We start from the raw sequence: 16829 nt of genomic DNA on the forward strand, positions 1-16829 counted from the left end.
AATCACAAAAAGGTCACTTTTGTTTTAGTAACTGATCTTTTATCCCAAAATTTAGAGTAACATCACCTGAGACTATAAATGTACTTTTGTCCTTATTAAGAGTTATTTTATTTAACTTAGAATTTGTTAAATAAACTTTAATTTTATTTATCTTCCCCTCTAACCCTCAATATAAACCAAACTTCTTTTTCTTGTATAAGTGATTTATTTCTTAAGTACAATAATTATTTATATTTCTTGGCTTTCTGTATAATACTTTTTCAGTGTCTACTGTTCCATTTAAAAGTTCTTATAAGATGAAAACTGTCATATACTATTTTTAATTTTTTTATAAAACATGTAATCTCTAAGGAAAGGGAAAATACCAAATAAATATGAAATCCCAAATAAGGCAATAACAAGAGGCCTAAGATTTATCAATGTTGTAGGCAAAACAAGCATAATCATGAGTACTTACAGAAGAGACAGCTGATTCATTCTCCTTATTAAGGCATTTTTCTTATTAACTAACATAAACCATTCCTGCATCATAGCTTCTTCTTCTTCTGTGTTCCTTCCTATAATTCAGGAAGAGTTACCTCTTATTATATGACGTTATACAAGCCAAATAATAGTTTAGCACAGAATTTTTTTTAACATAGAAAACATTTTAGTTACTCTAATACTATATATTAAACTGCTTATAAGAAGGTTAAAGTCCAAGTCCTGATAAAAGAAATCCACATTTCAAAACTCATAAATCAATCTTCTTAAGGTGATATTTGGCATGCATATTTTAGTCTCCGTGAACATACCTATAGATCATATTAACGCTAAGTACAGTAAACAAAATGTCCTACCTTTTAAATTCTCCCTAGAGGCTGACTTGCTATTATGTTTCAATGAGGAACTCACAGTGCTGACAGACATATGGTCATGATTTAAAAAAAAATTAAAAAATCATTATGAGACCCGTAAGACTAGCAGGAAGATCAGGGAAGTCCAGAGATTGTGTGAAAGCTTCATTTGTAACAACTTGCTATTTTCTTATTTTCCTCCCCAAAAGTAAACTAGAGACATATACATATATATGACATTTTGGAACTCATCATCCCTAATAGGGTAGACTACTTATAAATTACTAAATACACTGTAAATGACAAGGCTACAAAAAAATGCCCACAGCTATCTAAGAAAAAAAAATTTAATGAACATCATGATGTTCAGAAAACATGTGAGCAGAGTGACAACTGAATATTTTAGATTATAAATGATTGTACAAAGGAGATACTTAAAATTCTCCATTGCTAATATTCATCCCATCATCTAATACCACCCTGCCACTTCCTCACGAAGGCCAACATAATCCATATTAAGCATTATAATATAGTATATATTTGGCATTTGTTCATGTAGAAGTAGGCCACAATTATACTGAAGAAAAATATTAATTTTCCCAACTTCCTTTCTCTCCCTTCAAATTATACCTAGTCAAATTTCTAATTCTTCCATTTTTATTTCATGAAATTTTCCCATGATGGGTTTATTGTTTTGCTAAGCTATTATTTAATATTTCAGTCTAACTTCCGTATGGCATCCATAAGGTTAATTTAAATATCTATTAAAAAATTAAATAATCCCCCTCAGATTATTACTCCCTAAGTTTGATTTTCTTTTCAAGTAAAATGTCAAGGATAGTCCTCTTCCACCAACCCCACACATCCCTTCTCCAGAGGTATGATTATAGTTTAACATATCTCCTTCCAGACCACATTGATAGCTATGTCTATCACACGTTTATATACTGTATCTATAGACACATACATGTTTCTTTAACATAAGAGCTCACATTACATATTCATCTATGATGTGTTCTGTCATACTGTCCAAATATCTCATTCTTTATAGTACTTGCATAAATTATGAGCATACCATAATTTAAATATTTCTACATTAATACAAATTTAAATAATTTTTAGATTACAAATAGAATATAAAAAGCTAATCTGTGTGTTAGGGATTAAACATGTATTTCAGAGCATCCCTATAAAATAGATAGCTATTGTTTACCATTAGGGAGAATAGTTGAGAATATGTGCCTTCATTCAATGCTGTTAAAACTAGTGGTACGAAGCCGACTTAGGATAGATTCTTTTAGAGTCTGAACAAAAGTCTTTATTGTTTTACAGTATTTTTAATCTCTCTTTTAGGGTAGCTGGTTTTGTATTCACTTTGGACCATGTGATGTCTTGACACTGGTCATGTGATATAGGCTGCGATAGGCACAAATCCCTGGGTAGCAACAAAAGAAGAAAGAGTAAAAAGAAAAAGCTGAGAAAAAGCTTGCAATTTGGAAAAAGGCCAATTGTACCCTGGTGAAGGCCTTTTTGATCAGTGAAATGCCACATGTGTGCAATATTAATAGGTATAGATTTTATGATATTTTACTTTCTGATTAAAGACTTAATTATTGTGTTCATAACCTATGTGACTTATAAAAATATAGACTTATTAAAACTTTCTTTTGCGTTTAACTTAACCTATAATTTGAGGTTTTCAGGCAATACTAGAAGCAACCAGCCTACTCTTAAATTAGCATCATTTTCTTCAATGGAAGACTGCTTCCTTGAGAATAACAATATTGATGTGGTACTGTGTTATTTTCAGTTTAACTTATGCCTATGAATTCTAGTGAAGAGTAAGAGATTCCCTTCCTCTAATTGTTAGGATATGACTAATAACAAAAGAATCTCATGTTTTAGAAGGAAATAAGCCTAACAATAAGAAATATTTAAGGACACATTACTCATTGCTTCACAGAGTATTTAATTGGAAAAACATATTTGAAGATAAATCAATTCTGTATCACCAAATCCTTACCTGGGATAGCATACAATCATGGACATCTATACTTAACCTAATACTAAAAAAATTAAAATTTTTTCTAATACATCATTACACTATTGTTTTTAGGGCTCTTAAAATTTTTTAAATTTAAAAAGCTTTTAAAAGCCAGTAAGTTGAACCGTTACAAATTAATCCTGACTTTAATAACTGGTTAAAGACCCCTTTAGCTTTATAAGTAACAAAAAATATTAAAGCCTGTGATCACAGTGAGCTTTTCTCATTTCTCCTCTAACCATTTGTTATTTAATCCAATACTAGTAATCCAATTTGTCCATCAGACTTTTAAAGGGCAGAATGCAACTTCCTCAGCTTAGACACTTTTCAAAGTACAATATATTTTTCAAATGAATGCTGGATGTTTCATTTTTCCCAACTGTTCCTAGCTCTAATGCATGAGGAAAAAAAGAACAAGATGAACATTGTTCATACTGATTAAGTAAGAGCTCATTAAAGAGCTGTCAGTGCCGTACTTTGAATATGCATGAAGCATATAATCAGATCTAGTACCGTCACTAGAGGAGAATACGGTAAGTACAAAGGATTGATTTAATTACTTAGAGTGGGCTGTGGTGGTAAAGCAGTCTTGTTAGTGCAAAAAGAAAAAGAGGTTGTATTCTGGCACTGTTAGAAAAAAAGGCAGTTTTAGCTTCTGCCACAATACCTAATCTCAGAATAAAGCACTTTACATTGTAGCTTAAAATGAAGACTGTCATTATTTTATAAAATGGCCATAAATCGTTTAATCTTATTTAACCTAACCTGGTTAACTACCTCTTTTTCAAAATTATCTTTAATTTGTAATTACAACCACATTTTTATCACTAGACCAACAATAATGCTTTTAAAAATTTTTTTGTTTCACCATTTAAAAAAATTCAAGACATATACTATTGAAAGCCATTTTGAAATTAAAAATGACAAAATGATACACTACAGTATACAATTACTAAAATGTGAAAGCATGGCTGAGTTGTTACACTATATTTTAAAACATAATACCTCATGTTTATTGTAAATAAATTACCAATAAAAACATAAAAACTACTTAACTAGTTTCAACCTTAACATTTTAAAGTACTACTTAACATTTAAAGTACTACTTATATAATCTCTGGTAATATTTTTTCCTACTTTGTTTCCTTAAAAACTTCTGTTTTTTATTTTGCCTCCAAGACAATGTAACATCTGTTTCGATATCACAATCCTTAATGTCAGTTTTTTCTTTTAATCCATTATTGTAGCTGGAGTATGATTTGTAAACATTATTAAATAATCAAGGATAACGATAATGGCAGGAAAACTAACTATTTGTAAATATAACTTCAAATTATTCTTCCTATCACATAGTTAACAAAAACCACTTGACAGAAGCATATGATGCAGAGCACTACATGCAATACTTAGTATTAACTGACAATATCAACTACTTTATATTATATATCTTCCAAAAAATTCTTCAAAGTTATTATTTTTATTTAGTAATTCATTCATGTATCCAAGAATCTGTATGTGATTTTTATTTATTTTTTCAGAAGTAGTATTTTCAATGTAAGTTTTAAAATGAATAAAAGTGATGTCAAAAACCAGAAATTATGAATCATATTTTAAAACTCTCTTCTCATTATCTTTTCATAATTAATCTTTCACCATAAAAGTATCTACTTATAAAGATATATTTTAGACAGTGAATTCTTACATAAATGCAAAATAAGGAACAAAACAATTTTAGCTGAATAGAAGACAAATTCAATGGGAAAGAGTAAACACATATAAATGTAGGCTGCTGTTATACAAGTATACAAATTCAAGATTTTCTACCATGAAATCATTAAAGAATGCTGAAATCTTGCCATAGCCCCATAGTGGTGATGGCTGAGTAGTAATCACATATAGCCCTTAAAGGACACAACATAGCAAAGCTAAACCAAAGCACAAAAACAAAAAAACCTGCCATTACAAATTGTCCTGATGGTGATTATAAGAATATGATGACCTTTGAAAGACATATGACAAAAAGACATATGATACATGAAGGTATCCAAGTAACTGGTATTTAATGGATGAAAGAGATGAATTTGGTGCAGTTATGTAGGGCCATGTAGACATTAACCCCAAAGCCAACATTATTGCAGGACTCCAGTGCCTCAGTTTTAGAAAATATTTAAACTTAGGAAATAGAGCTATATTATGAAAATAAATTTTACTATAAACAAAAGTTTCTGATCCAACAATATCCTCAAACAGCATCAACACAGAAGAATCTGATAATCTTTACTGGTATTTTCAGCAGTTTAATTGTCTTAAAACCATTTGCTCAGCCTGATATATTTATAATATTAAGAGTACAAACTTTGGGAAAAATCTTGTCTCCTTTGGTTGAAGCAAAAGAAAAACTGCCATGCTCTCTCACACATACATTTTATTTACCTGTTTGCTAAGATAGAATGTGGGGAGAGATGTGAGGTAGCAACTTTCTACACACAACTTTTAACAGACCCCTATGCATGGACTTTCTACAGGAGGAGGCACAGACAACTTCACCAAAGTTCTTCCTCAATAAACTTACACATAGAAAGAAGCTATTTCTAAAGGTTAGAAGTTTACAGCAGTCTTCTTGTACCAACTCCTTACTCCTTAATAGGGTCTGAACTGACTTTTTTTTTTTTTTTTTTTTTTTGAGACAGAGTCTCACTCTGTCACCCAGGCTGGAGTACAGTGGTGCAATCTTGGCGAACTGCAACCTCTGCTTCCTGGGTTCAAACAATTCTCTTGCCTCAGCCTCCAAGTAGCTGGGACTACAGGTGCCTGCCATCACGTCCAGCTAATTTTTTGTATTTTTAGTAGTGACAGGGTTTCACCGTGTTAGCCAGGATGGTCTCGATCTCCTGACCTCGTAATCCACCCACGTGGGTCTCCCAAAAAGTGCTGGGATTACAGGCACGAGGCACCGCGCCCGGCCTGAACTGACCTTTTTTTTTTTTTTTTTTTTAAATAATTTATTTCTTTTAATTAATTAATTTATTTTTAATTATACTTTAAGTTCTAGGGTACATGTGCACAATGTGCAGGTTTGTTACATATGTATACATGTGCCATATTGGTGTGCTGCACCCATTAACTCGTCATTTACATTAGGTATATCTCCTAATGCTTGAACTGATATTTTCTATACTGAAGGTCAGCATTGGATTTCTCAAAAGGTAACACTAAACACAAAGTTAGGGCAAAAATAAACAAAAAAGCATCAAAGTAGTCATTACGGGAAAAATTATAACTGATAAAATTATTTATATTTACTTATAGTTTAGGTTTTTTTTGTTTTGAGACAGGGTCTTGCTCTGTCACTCAGGCTGAAGTGCAGTGACACGATCTCGGCTCACTGCAACCTCCACTTCCAGGGTTCAAACAATTCTTTTGCCTCAGCCTCTCGTGTTGCTGGGATCACAGGTGTGCGCCACCACACCTGGCTGATTTTTGTATTTTCAGTAGACACAGGGTTTCACCCTGGTGGCCAGGCTGGTCTCAAACTGCTGGCTTCAAATGATCTGCCCACCTCAGCCTTCCAAAGTGCTAGGATTACAGGTGTGAGCCACTGTAATCCCAGTTACTCAGGAGGCTGAGGCAGAAGAATTACTTGAACCTGGGAAGTGAAGGTTGTGAGCCGAGACTGCATCACTGCACTCTAGCCTGGGTGACAGAGCAAGACTTCATCTCAAAAACAAAAAACAATACAGTTTTTGTTCAGTTTAGCTTTTTGTAAAAAAATTGAGCCCCTTGATCTCAGACTAATTATTGAAACTCTCTAAACCTCAGTTTCTTCACCTCTGTATGGATAACGGTATTACTTACTTCACAATTGTTGTAAGAATTGAGAAAATCCACGTAAAGTACTTAGTGCAGAACCCAAGACTACAAGCTGTGATGATAATAACGAAGGGGGTGATGATGGTGTATATAGCCCTGAGGCAGGAACTGGAGATACAAGATAACCAAGATGTGGTCCCTGCCCTCAAAGGCCGCATAGTCTAGTATGGAGATAGACATATAACCAGGGATAACTAGAACAAGGGTAAATCTGTAAACAATATCATGGACACAAATTGTATTTTTAATCTTGGCTACCATAACAAAGTCTATAGTTAGTGTTCCATTGGTCATATGCAGGATAGGTGAAAAATGTGGGTGAATCAGTACAAACCCATCTCTGCAGCTGGAAAAACAAAGCAGATACCCTACTGGGTCAGCAGTGTCACTGCTGCCTACAAAAGATAGCCATAGCTATGGTAACACAACAGTGTGGCTGTGCTCCAAGTAATGATAGTCTAGTTATTCACAGTGGGTTTTAGAGACTTAAAAAAAAAAGTAGATAGTGGAATACTGCTTAATATCAAAAAATAAAAAAGGTACACTTTACGATTGAAAATTATGGACTAATGGAACACATCTACAAGTTTGCTGGTTATGAACATAAAAGTTTAAAAAGTGAAAATTACACTATGAAGTACAAATTGATGTAATTTGAAGAAAAGAATGACAACAACAGAATATCAAAAATTTACAAAGCAAAAAGCTTCAGTGGGAAAGTAAGTTTTCACCATTTTTACAGGAAGATATTTTGATGTTAAAAGCACAGCACCTTTAAAATCAGCTTATGAAATTGTCAGTGTAGATGAAATAGCTCATTTACTAAATGCCAGGTGAGACTGTGATTAGATTCTACTGAAAGTATGGAAAATTAAATATATATAATTTTTAAAATATAGAAATACAAACTCAGACAGATAGGCTTTAAATGTGTTCCAGACAGGCTCCTTCCTAATAAAGGGTTTCTCCAAAGATGTATTATGCAGTCGGACAACTACTCTTGTAGGTAACCTGCTCCAGTGTTGCTTAAAGTCTCTACAAATTGGCTGGGGGTGGTGGAGCATGCCTATAGTATCAGGTACTCAGGAGCCTGAGATGGGAGGATCACTCAAGCCTAGAAGTTCAAGGCCAGCCTGTGGAACATAGCAAGACCGAAACTCTTAAAAAAAAAAAAAAAAGTCTTTAAAAGTCCTTAAAATATCATACCCAGGGTGTCTCCAGATCCTCCAGTTTCCAATAAGGGATGAGTTCAACCCTCAACTAGCTGCCTGCACAGTAAGTTTCTTTTCCACTCTATACCTGGTTTGATCATGCTTGGGTTCAGATAACCAGGTAACACTGCGATATATCCTTCCTATGTACCTTCTCATTTACTTATTTAATTGACAATAAGTGTATATATTTATCACGTACATGTTTTGAAATAGGTAAACATTGTGGAATGTCTAAACTATGATAATTAACATATGGATTACATCATATATTTATCTTTTTGTGTGGTAAGAACACTTAAAATCAACTCTCTTAGCAATTTTCAAGTATAATACACTATTAAAGGCCAGGTATGGTGGCTCATGCTTGTAATCCCAGCACTTTCAGAGGCCAAAACAGGAGGATCGCTTGAGCCCAAGAGTTCAAGGCCAGCATGGGCAACATAGCGAGATCTTGTCACTGTAAAACAGACAAACAAACAGAAACATATACTCACCACGTTGTACAATAGATTTGGTGAACTTATTCCTCCTATTGAACTGAAATTTTGTATCCTTTCACCAACATCTTCCCTGACCTTACCCCTACCTCCCCTACCATCTTAGCTCCTGCTAACCACCATTGTGGCCTCTACGTCTATGAGTTCAATCTTTTTATATTATAAATATAAGTAAGGTCACATGATATTTGTCTTGCTGTGCCAGCCCTATTTCAGTTAACATAATGTCCTCATAGGCACCTTCCTAAATGTCTATAAGGGAGAGCTGATGGGAATTATGCCTCCCCACTTGTAGCCCGCACCCACATTTGTTCTCAAACCACAGAAGCCTAAGCAAGGCAGGACGGTGTAGATCCTTCTCCAGCAGCTTTCTAACTTGAACAGGATTTCAACAATTACACAACACCTTGAAATCAAATGCAATAAATGCTGTTCTTCCAGACCAGACCAGGTGATTAGTGTGGGTTTCAACACTATAATACCACATCCAGTGCCCCTCAATGGTTCTCTGGAGAACCATTCTCTTCACTTGGCTACACATTATCTTCACTAGAGTACACTCATAATGAACTTGGGTCTGTAGTGCCATTTCCTGAAGTTGAGAACAACAGTGTCTCAAAGAGACTGTCATGTATTCCCTTTATCAGATCACGATAACCAGTAAGTTTCGTATAGGCTGGGAATAATAATGGTGATGATGATGATGATAATAGCATCAACTGTTTAATGAGGTTATATAATTTACCTCAAGTCATATAGCTAGTTAGTGGTGGAACCAGGCCTCAAATGCAGCCAGGTTCTCTTGTGAGCCACCACTCTTAGCCACCCACTTGACACTTAAGGACTCATAAGTAATCAGTCTTACCAGAACAGACTCTTTATTTAGAATTCAGGCCAACCTTGACAAAGCCTTCAGAGGGCTCTGATAAACAAATGAACACAAAAAAACTTTCAAAACTCTGATAAACAAGAAAACCCTCATGCTGTTCACTTAGTTCATCTGTAACAGAGGGGATTTCATTTAGTCTTCGCATGTGTAAGCCATTGGGACTTAGCAATGATGTCAGAGCAGCATACCATTCTTCATAAGAGGAGTCAGCCTTTCTTCCTATGCAAACATGTCCATAAGATCCTTGAATTATAGGTTGGCATATGATATCTTACAGAAATGGGATGCCTAGAAGAGACCTGTTCACTTCTTGGGTAACTACAAGTTACCTGTGATTCCATTTGAGGCAATGGAAATGACCATTCAATGAAAACGGTCAAGCAAGAGTACTCTGCCTAGCCCTGGATTATCAAGGATACATTCAAGTCCAGTTATGCTCTTTAAAAGCTACAGGAACTTGTATACGTTATTTATTCTCCCTAAGACTCAGTTTCCTCATCTGTAAAATGGAAACAATGGTACTACTTCATAGAGTTTTGTGAAAATTAAATGAATTCAAATATGTAAAGCACTTAGAATAGTGCCAGGCTCACGGTAAATAAATGCCATATAAGTAATAAAATATTGCTATTATTGTTTCTTTCTCTTGCTCTCTCTCTATACACACACACACACACACACACACACACACACACAAGGTAGAGAGCCATCTTCATTACTCAAACTTGAGTGTCCTTCCTTGACTCCTAGAATTATTGATAGAGCAAGGCATGGTGATTTCCTCCCAGCAGAGTGTCAGAGTTTTGCTGACTGCCTGTGCAAGCATTAGAAAGGACCATCCACAGAAGTAAATATGTTGGGCAACTTAGTGCAAGTCTGAAGTTGTTAGTTTCATTGAGCATATTTCTAATGTCTTTACATATTCATTTTACTGAACCAATCAACCAAAATGCATCCTTACATCATTCTACCTTTTAAAATCTCCTCAATGCGCTAAACCCATCAGCTACCCATTACCCTTTTTTATTTTCTTAAAGCAGCTACTCAATTGCAAACCCTCCATGAGACATTCCCCTTTCCAAGGTTACACATGTTCTGTTAAGTCTATTCCAAAGATTCTTGTGCTAATTGCCATTTTGTTCAGTTAGAAGTCTAGAGGAAACCTAATGTGTGACTCCCAGAATCTCTAAAATTCCCAAGGATTAGGTTATTTTCATACTTATCTTCAACTTAATCCCCAGGATATGTTCAGTTGCCCTTTTATCATGATATAAATTTTAAAATACCCTGTAGAGTGAAGAATATAATGGCATCCCAAGAGTTCATCTCAGATTTTGGCATAAATCTTATGGGCCAATCTCAAGCAGTTAGCTTTGTCCTTGTGTTGTAATGTCCTTTCCCTTCTCTCCAAAGCTACAGCCCATTTAAAAAGGGCCAGAGCCTCACGCCTATAATCCTAGCACTTTGGGAGGCCGAAGTGACAGGATCATTTAAACTCAGGAGTTCAAGACCAGCCTGAACATAGCGAGGCTTTGTCTCTACTAAAAAATCAAAAAAGTTAGTTAGCCGGGTATGGTGGTGTGTACCTGTAGTACCAGCCTCTCAGAGCCTGAGGTGAAAGGATTGCCTGAGCCCGAGAGATGGAGGCTGCAGTGAACTATGACTGTAATCCAGCTTGGGACAGATCAAAACCCTGTCTAAAATCTGTTTGGTCCTCACAACACACCTGTTGACACAGTACTTCATTTTCATTTCCCATATCGTTGCCATCAAATCAAATTACATATTTCAGAGTTTAGCAAAATATCTACCTAATCTACACTAATAATTTTGTAGGATGATTTTAAAGAAAACATGTTTATCATCTATAAATGATGAAAACTAATCTTTTAATAAAATTCCATTATCTAAAACCAAACTTTGTGGGCTTTATGAATATTTAGTACTTTTTTCTAGAATGATATTCTACTTTTTTATTTTTCCCAGAGTAGATCTCGCTCTGTTGCCCAGGCTAGAATACAGGAGAGTGATCATAGCTCATTGTAACCTTGAACTCCTGGGCTCAAGCAATCCTCCTGCCTCAGCCTCCTGAGCAGCTGAGACTACAGGCGCACACCACCATGACTGGCTAATTTTTAAACTTTTGTAGACATGGGGTTTCACTCTGTTGCCCAGGCTAGGCTCAAGCAATCCTCCTACCTCAGCCTTCCAAAGCATTGGGATTACAGGTATGAACCACCATGCCCAACCAGTATTCTACTTTTGAATAGTAATGTTCAGTATAACTAATTCAAAATAAGCATTTGAGTAAAAACAAATGGTCTTAAAAGTGTTAAATTCTGACTCCATCTAATTTTTTTTTTTTTTTTTTGAGACAGGGTCTTGCTAAGTGTTGCCAAGGCAGATATACAGTGGCATCATCACAGCTCACTATAGCCTTGATGTCCTGGGTTCAGGCAATCCTCCTGCCTCAGGTTCCTGAGTAGTTTGGGACCACAGGCACATGCCACCATGCTCAGCTCATTTTCAAATTATTTGTAGAGACAGGGTCTTGCTATGTTGCCCAGCTGGTCTTGAACACCTAGGCTCAAGTGATCTTCCCATTTTTGTTTGTTTTTTGTTCTTTTTGAGATGGAATCTCACTCTTGTCATCCAGGCTGCAGTGCAATGGCTCAGTCTTGGCTCACTGCAATCTTCACCTTCCGAGTTCAAGTGATTCTTGTGCCTCAGCCTCCCAAGTAGCTGGGATTACAGGCACCCACCACCATGCCCGGCTAATTTTTGTATTTTTAGTAGAGACGGGGTTTCACCATGTTTGCCAAGCTGGTCTCGAACTCCTGACCGCGTGATCTGCCCACCTCGGTCTCCCAAAGTGTTGGGATTACAGGCATGAGCCACCGTGCCTGGCTGATCCTCCCACTTTGGCCTCCCAAAGTGCTGGATTACAGGTATGAACCACCAGACCTAGCCTTGTCTCCCTCTAATTTTGTTCTCATAAGAAAATAAAATATTTATGACTATTTTAATAATTCATTTCTCTAGAAAATTTTTACACCTGAAATATAAAACTATCTCTAATTTTTTAAAGCACTAAAATTTGTAATAAACTCATTTTTAAAATAGACAATTATATCAGTCTAAATGTCTTCCTTGACTTATATTTTTAACTTTCCTTATGGAGCTAGATCCTTCAAAAGCACAACAGATATAGCCATGAAGAGATCTGTCAGATTCCAGTTCAGAAGTGTCTAATGTGGAGGACAACATGCTAGTAGGGAAGAAATGTTAGTGCTTGACACAATTCCTAGTTTTGGCCACCAAGTGGTGCTATTAATTCAGAGTGAACTGGCACTGGGGGCATGGGATTGGGTGGCTTTGGGGTAGGTAAAGAGTAGAAGAGCAGTCTACAACCAGTCAGTAAGTACAAGGGACACTGACAAGTCAGATGGTTGCAGCTCTGTATACTGTGAATTCATGTATCAATGTCACTAGTTTAAACACAGAGGATAAAACTAACTTACATACACTCATTTTTACAGGTAAAGTCCACTGTCTTTCCTTAGGAAAATAACTGTTTATGTATATATATTTGTATCAAATCTTATCCTGTAAAGCTGCACAGCTGTAAAAGTAATCACACTATTTTGATTAATCTTTGTTTCTCTAAAAATTCCTTCAAATTCCATTAAAACAAAACAAAAAACCTTTACAGAAAACTATTCAGCAAACATTACAAACATTAATTAGTAATATTAAGCATCTAAAAATATCAAATGTATTATTATTATTATTATTTGATACACAGTCTTGCTATGTCGTCCAGGCTGGAGTGCAGTGGTGTTATCTCGGCTCACTGCAGCCTTCACCGCCCAGGGTTCCAGCGACTCTCTTGCCTCAGCCTCCTCAGTAGCTGGGATTACGGGTGCACACCACCACGCCCAGCTAATTATTGAATATTTAGTAGAGATGGGGTTCTGACATATTGGCCAGGCTGGTCTCGAACTCCAGACCTCAGGTGATCTGCCTGCCTCAGCCTCCCAAAACGCTAGGATTACAGGCGTGAGCCACTGAGCCCGGCCTCTAATGTTTTTAAAAAAATAGATATCAACTCAACAGGTTTTTCTTTAACTTACACTGTAAACTTTTCCTGATGAGACAGCTCCTTTGAGTGCATGAATACTTTTCACATTCCAGCTCAGAAGTGACAAGTGGGGATAGGGAACAGATACAATGACTATATATGTTCAGTTTTCTTATGCAACCCACCTAGAGGCCTATGAAAAGTGTTAAAAACATAATGAGTAACTAAAAGAAAGACTTAATAATCTACCATCCACTAGAAGAACTGGCAATGTCGACCAGGTGCAGTGGCTCATGTCTGTGATCCCAGCACTTTGGGAGGCAGAGGCAGGCGGATCACCTGAGGTCAGGAGTTCGAGATCAGCCTGGCTAACATGGTGAAAACCCATCTCTACTAAAAACACAAAAATAAGCTGAGCATGGTGGCGCACGTCTGTAGTCCCAGCTACTCTGGAGGCTGAGGCAAGAGATTGAATCAAGCGACTGAATCAATCTCTTGAACCTGGGAGGCAGAGGTTGCAGTGAGCTGAGATCGCGCCATTGCACTCCAGCCTGTGTGACAGAGCAAGATTCTGTCAAAAAGAAAAAGAAGGAGGAGGAGGAGGAGGAGGAGGAGGAGGAGGAGGAGGAGGAGGAGGGAGGAGGAAGGAGGAAGGAGGAAAGAGGAAGGAGGAAGGAGGAGAGGAGGAACTGGCAATGTCTCCACAACAGAATGGCCAATGATTCGAAAGCACAGCTTTGTAAGCCTGCATAACAACGAAAGTAAGGTTCATGACTATTCACTTGGACAGTTCTGTCTCCAAGATGAAGGACCTAACAAGGGTCAGTAATGCATCCAGTTGTTTCTATACATTAGCATCCGTATTTTTAAATACAAATGTTTTGAACGCCTGTGGCAGGTGCCTGCACTAGGGAGGCTGAGGCAGGAGAATCGCTTGAACCTGGGAGGCAGAGGTCGTAGTGAGCTGAGATCGAGCCACTGCACTCTAGCCCAGGCGACAGTACGAGACTCCATTTAAAAAAAAAAAAAGTTTCCGTTTGGGGAAACTGGGAGAAAGGTGTCGAAACAGAGCTTGCACCCTTCCATAAACTACCTTGATTTTGGTTTGGGACTCACACATTCTTATCCATCTCTGATGTTATTCTTTGTCAAAACAAATTGTGAAATGTTGGCTAATTTTAGGGGATGAAGTCAGGATGAAACAGAGGAAGATAAATGCATTTGTAAAGTTGACTCCTACCTGATGTCCTAAAATACATTTCTCAAAATACAATGTCTAAGTTCGGTTTGTTTCTGTAAGTGCCTAACACTCATATAATAAGTGTAGGAATTCAGATAAAGGGACTAGCACAATTCCTCAGGCTTCCTCCTAGTTACTAATTTATCTGTGAAAATTATGGCATTCACACAAATTTTCATCAAAGTTACTTTTCACATATAACCTAAGGGTTGAAAAACAACACAATAACAACAAAAATAATTCTCCAGCCTTATGTCAAATTCCTAAACCAGTACTTTTGGCTTTTCTGGGGGGCTGGGGGAGAGACAGAAGGAGAGACAGAGAGAGTATAAGTGTGCATGTGTGAGTTGCAGAGAAGAGGAGAGTTATGATAGAACAAGATGTGTATATTAGAAGCTAAGGAAAATTTGCCGGGCGCAGTGGCTCAAGCCTGTAATCCCAGCACTTTGGGAGGCTGAGACGGGCGGATCACGAGGTCAGGAGATCGAGACCATCCTGGCTAACATGGTGAAACCCCGTCTCTACTAAAAAATACAAAAAACTAGCCGGGCGAGGTGGCGGGTGCCTGTAGTCCCAGCTACTCGGGAGGCTGAGGCAGGAGAATGGCGTGAACCCGGGAGGCGGAGCTTGCAGTGAGCTGAGATCCGGCCACTGCACTCCAGCCTGGGTGACAGAGCGAGACTCCGTCTCAAAAAAAAAAAAAAAAAAAAAAAGAAGCTAAGGAAAATTTAAAGTAAATGTAGAAACAGCTGGCTGTGGTGGTGCATGTGATCCCAGCTACTTGGAAGGCTGAGGTGGGAGGATCACTTGAGTCCAGGAGTTTGAGAACAGCTTGGGCAACATAGCGAGACCCTGTCTAAAAAAAAAAAGAGGCCAGGCACAGTGGCTCACACCTGTAATCCCAGCACTTTGGGAGGCCAAGGCGGGTGGACCATCTGAGATCAGAAGTTCAAGACTATCCTGGCCAACATGGTGAAACCCGTCTCTACTAAAAATACAAAAATTAGCTGGGCGTGGTGGCACGTGTTTGTAATCCCAGCTACTCAGGAGGCTGAGGCAAGAGAATGGCTCAAACCTGGGAGGCAGACGTTGCAGTGAGCCAACATCGCGCCACTGCACTCCAGCTGAGGCGACTGAGCAAGACTCCATCTCAAAAAAAAAAAAGAAAAAAGAAAAAAAGAAAAAAGGCAGAAACAATAATAAATAATTAAACTACTCTAACTGATAGCAGTATCTACTATTTTATTGAGTGCTCACTCTCTGCCAAGCTCTGTGCTAAGTACTCATAACTTTCTGAAGTAAGTATTATCAGTCTTTTTCTTTTCTTTTTTTTGAGATGGAGTCTCATTCTGTTGTGCAGGCTTGAGTGCAGTGGTACAATCTCAGTTCACTGCAACCTCCACCTCCTGGGTTCAAGTGATTCTGACTCAGCCTCCCAAGTAGCTACGATTACAGGTGCCTGACACCACATCCAGCTAACTTTTTTTTTTTTTTTTTTTTTTTGAGACAGTCTCACTCTGTTGCACAGGCTGAAGTGCAGTGGCATGATCTCGACCCACTGCAACCTCCACCACCCGGGTTCAAGTGATTCTCCTGACTCAGCCTCTCAAGTAGCTGGGATTACAGGCACCTGCCAACACACCGGGCTAATTTTTTGTATTTTTAGTACAGACGGGGTTTCACCATGTTGGCCAGGCTGGTCTCAAACTCCTGACCTCCAGATCCACTTGCCTCCACCTCCCAAAGTGCTCAAATTACAGGCATGAGCCACCTCACCTGGCCTTAATTTTTGTACTTTTAGTAGAGACAGGGTTTCACCATGTTGTCCAGGCTGGTCTCCAACTCCTGACCTCAGCCAATCCGCCTGCCTCAGCCTCCCAAAGTGCTAGAATTACAGGCATGAGCCACCGCGCCCGGCGCAGCCTTCTTTTTTCCTTCCTTCCTTCCTTCCTTTCCTTCCTTCCCCCCGCCCTCCCTCCCTCCCTCCCTCCCTTCCTTCCTTCCCTTCTTTCCTTCCTTCCTTCCCTTCCTTCCTTCCTTCCCTTCTTTCCTTCCTTCCTTTCCTTCCTTCCTTCTTTCCTTCCTTCCTTCCCCCACCCTCCCCTCCTCTTCCCTTCCCTTTCCTTCCTTTTCTTGTTTTGAGATGGAGTCTCACTCT

General features: G+C 37.8%; 1 protein-coding gene across 25 annotated transcripts in view; it reads right to left on the minus strand.

Moving 5' to 3' along the window:
* EHBP1 (EH domain binding protein 1) overlaps window positions 1-16829 on the minus strand; it is a 330801-nt gene that overhangs the window by 8451 nt on the left and 305521 nt on the right. For all 25 annotated transcript variants that reach the window (XM_074011670.1, XM_045369202.2, XM_074011677.1 and 22 more), the window contains one exon: window positions 458-557. In XM_074011670.1, coding sequence (XP_073867771.1) covers window positions 458-557 — 100 coding nt within the window. The remainder of the gene's footprint in view (window positions 1-457; window positions 558-16829) is intronic.

This window comes from Macaca fascicularis, chromosome 13, assembly GCF_037993035.2.
Source record: "Macaca fascicularis isolate 582-1 chromosome 13, T2T-MFA8v1.1".
In the NCBI taxonomy this organism is placed as follows: domain Eukaryota; kingdom Metazoa; phylum Chordata; class Mammalia; order Primates; family Cercopithecidae; genus Macaca; species Macaca fascicularis.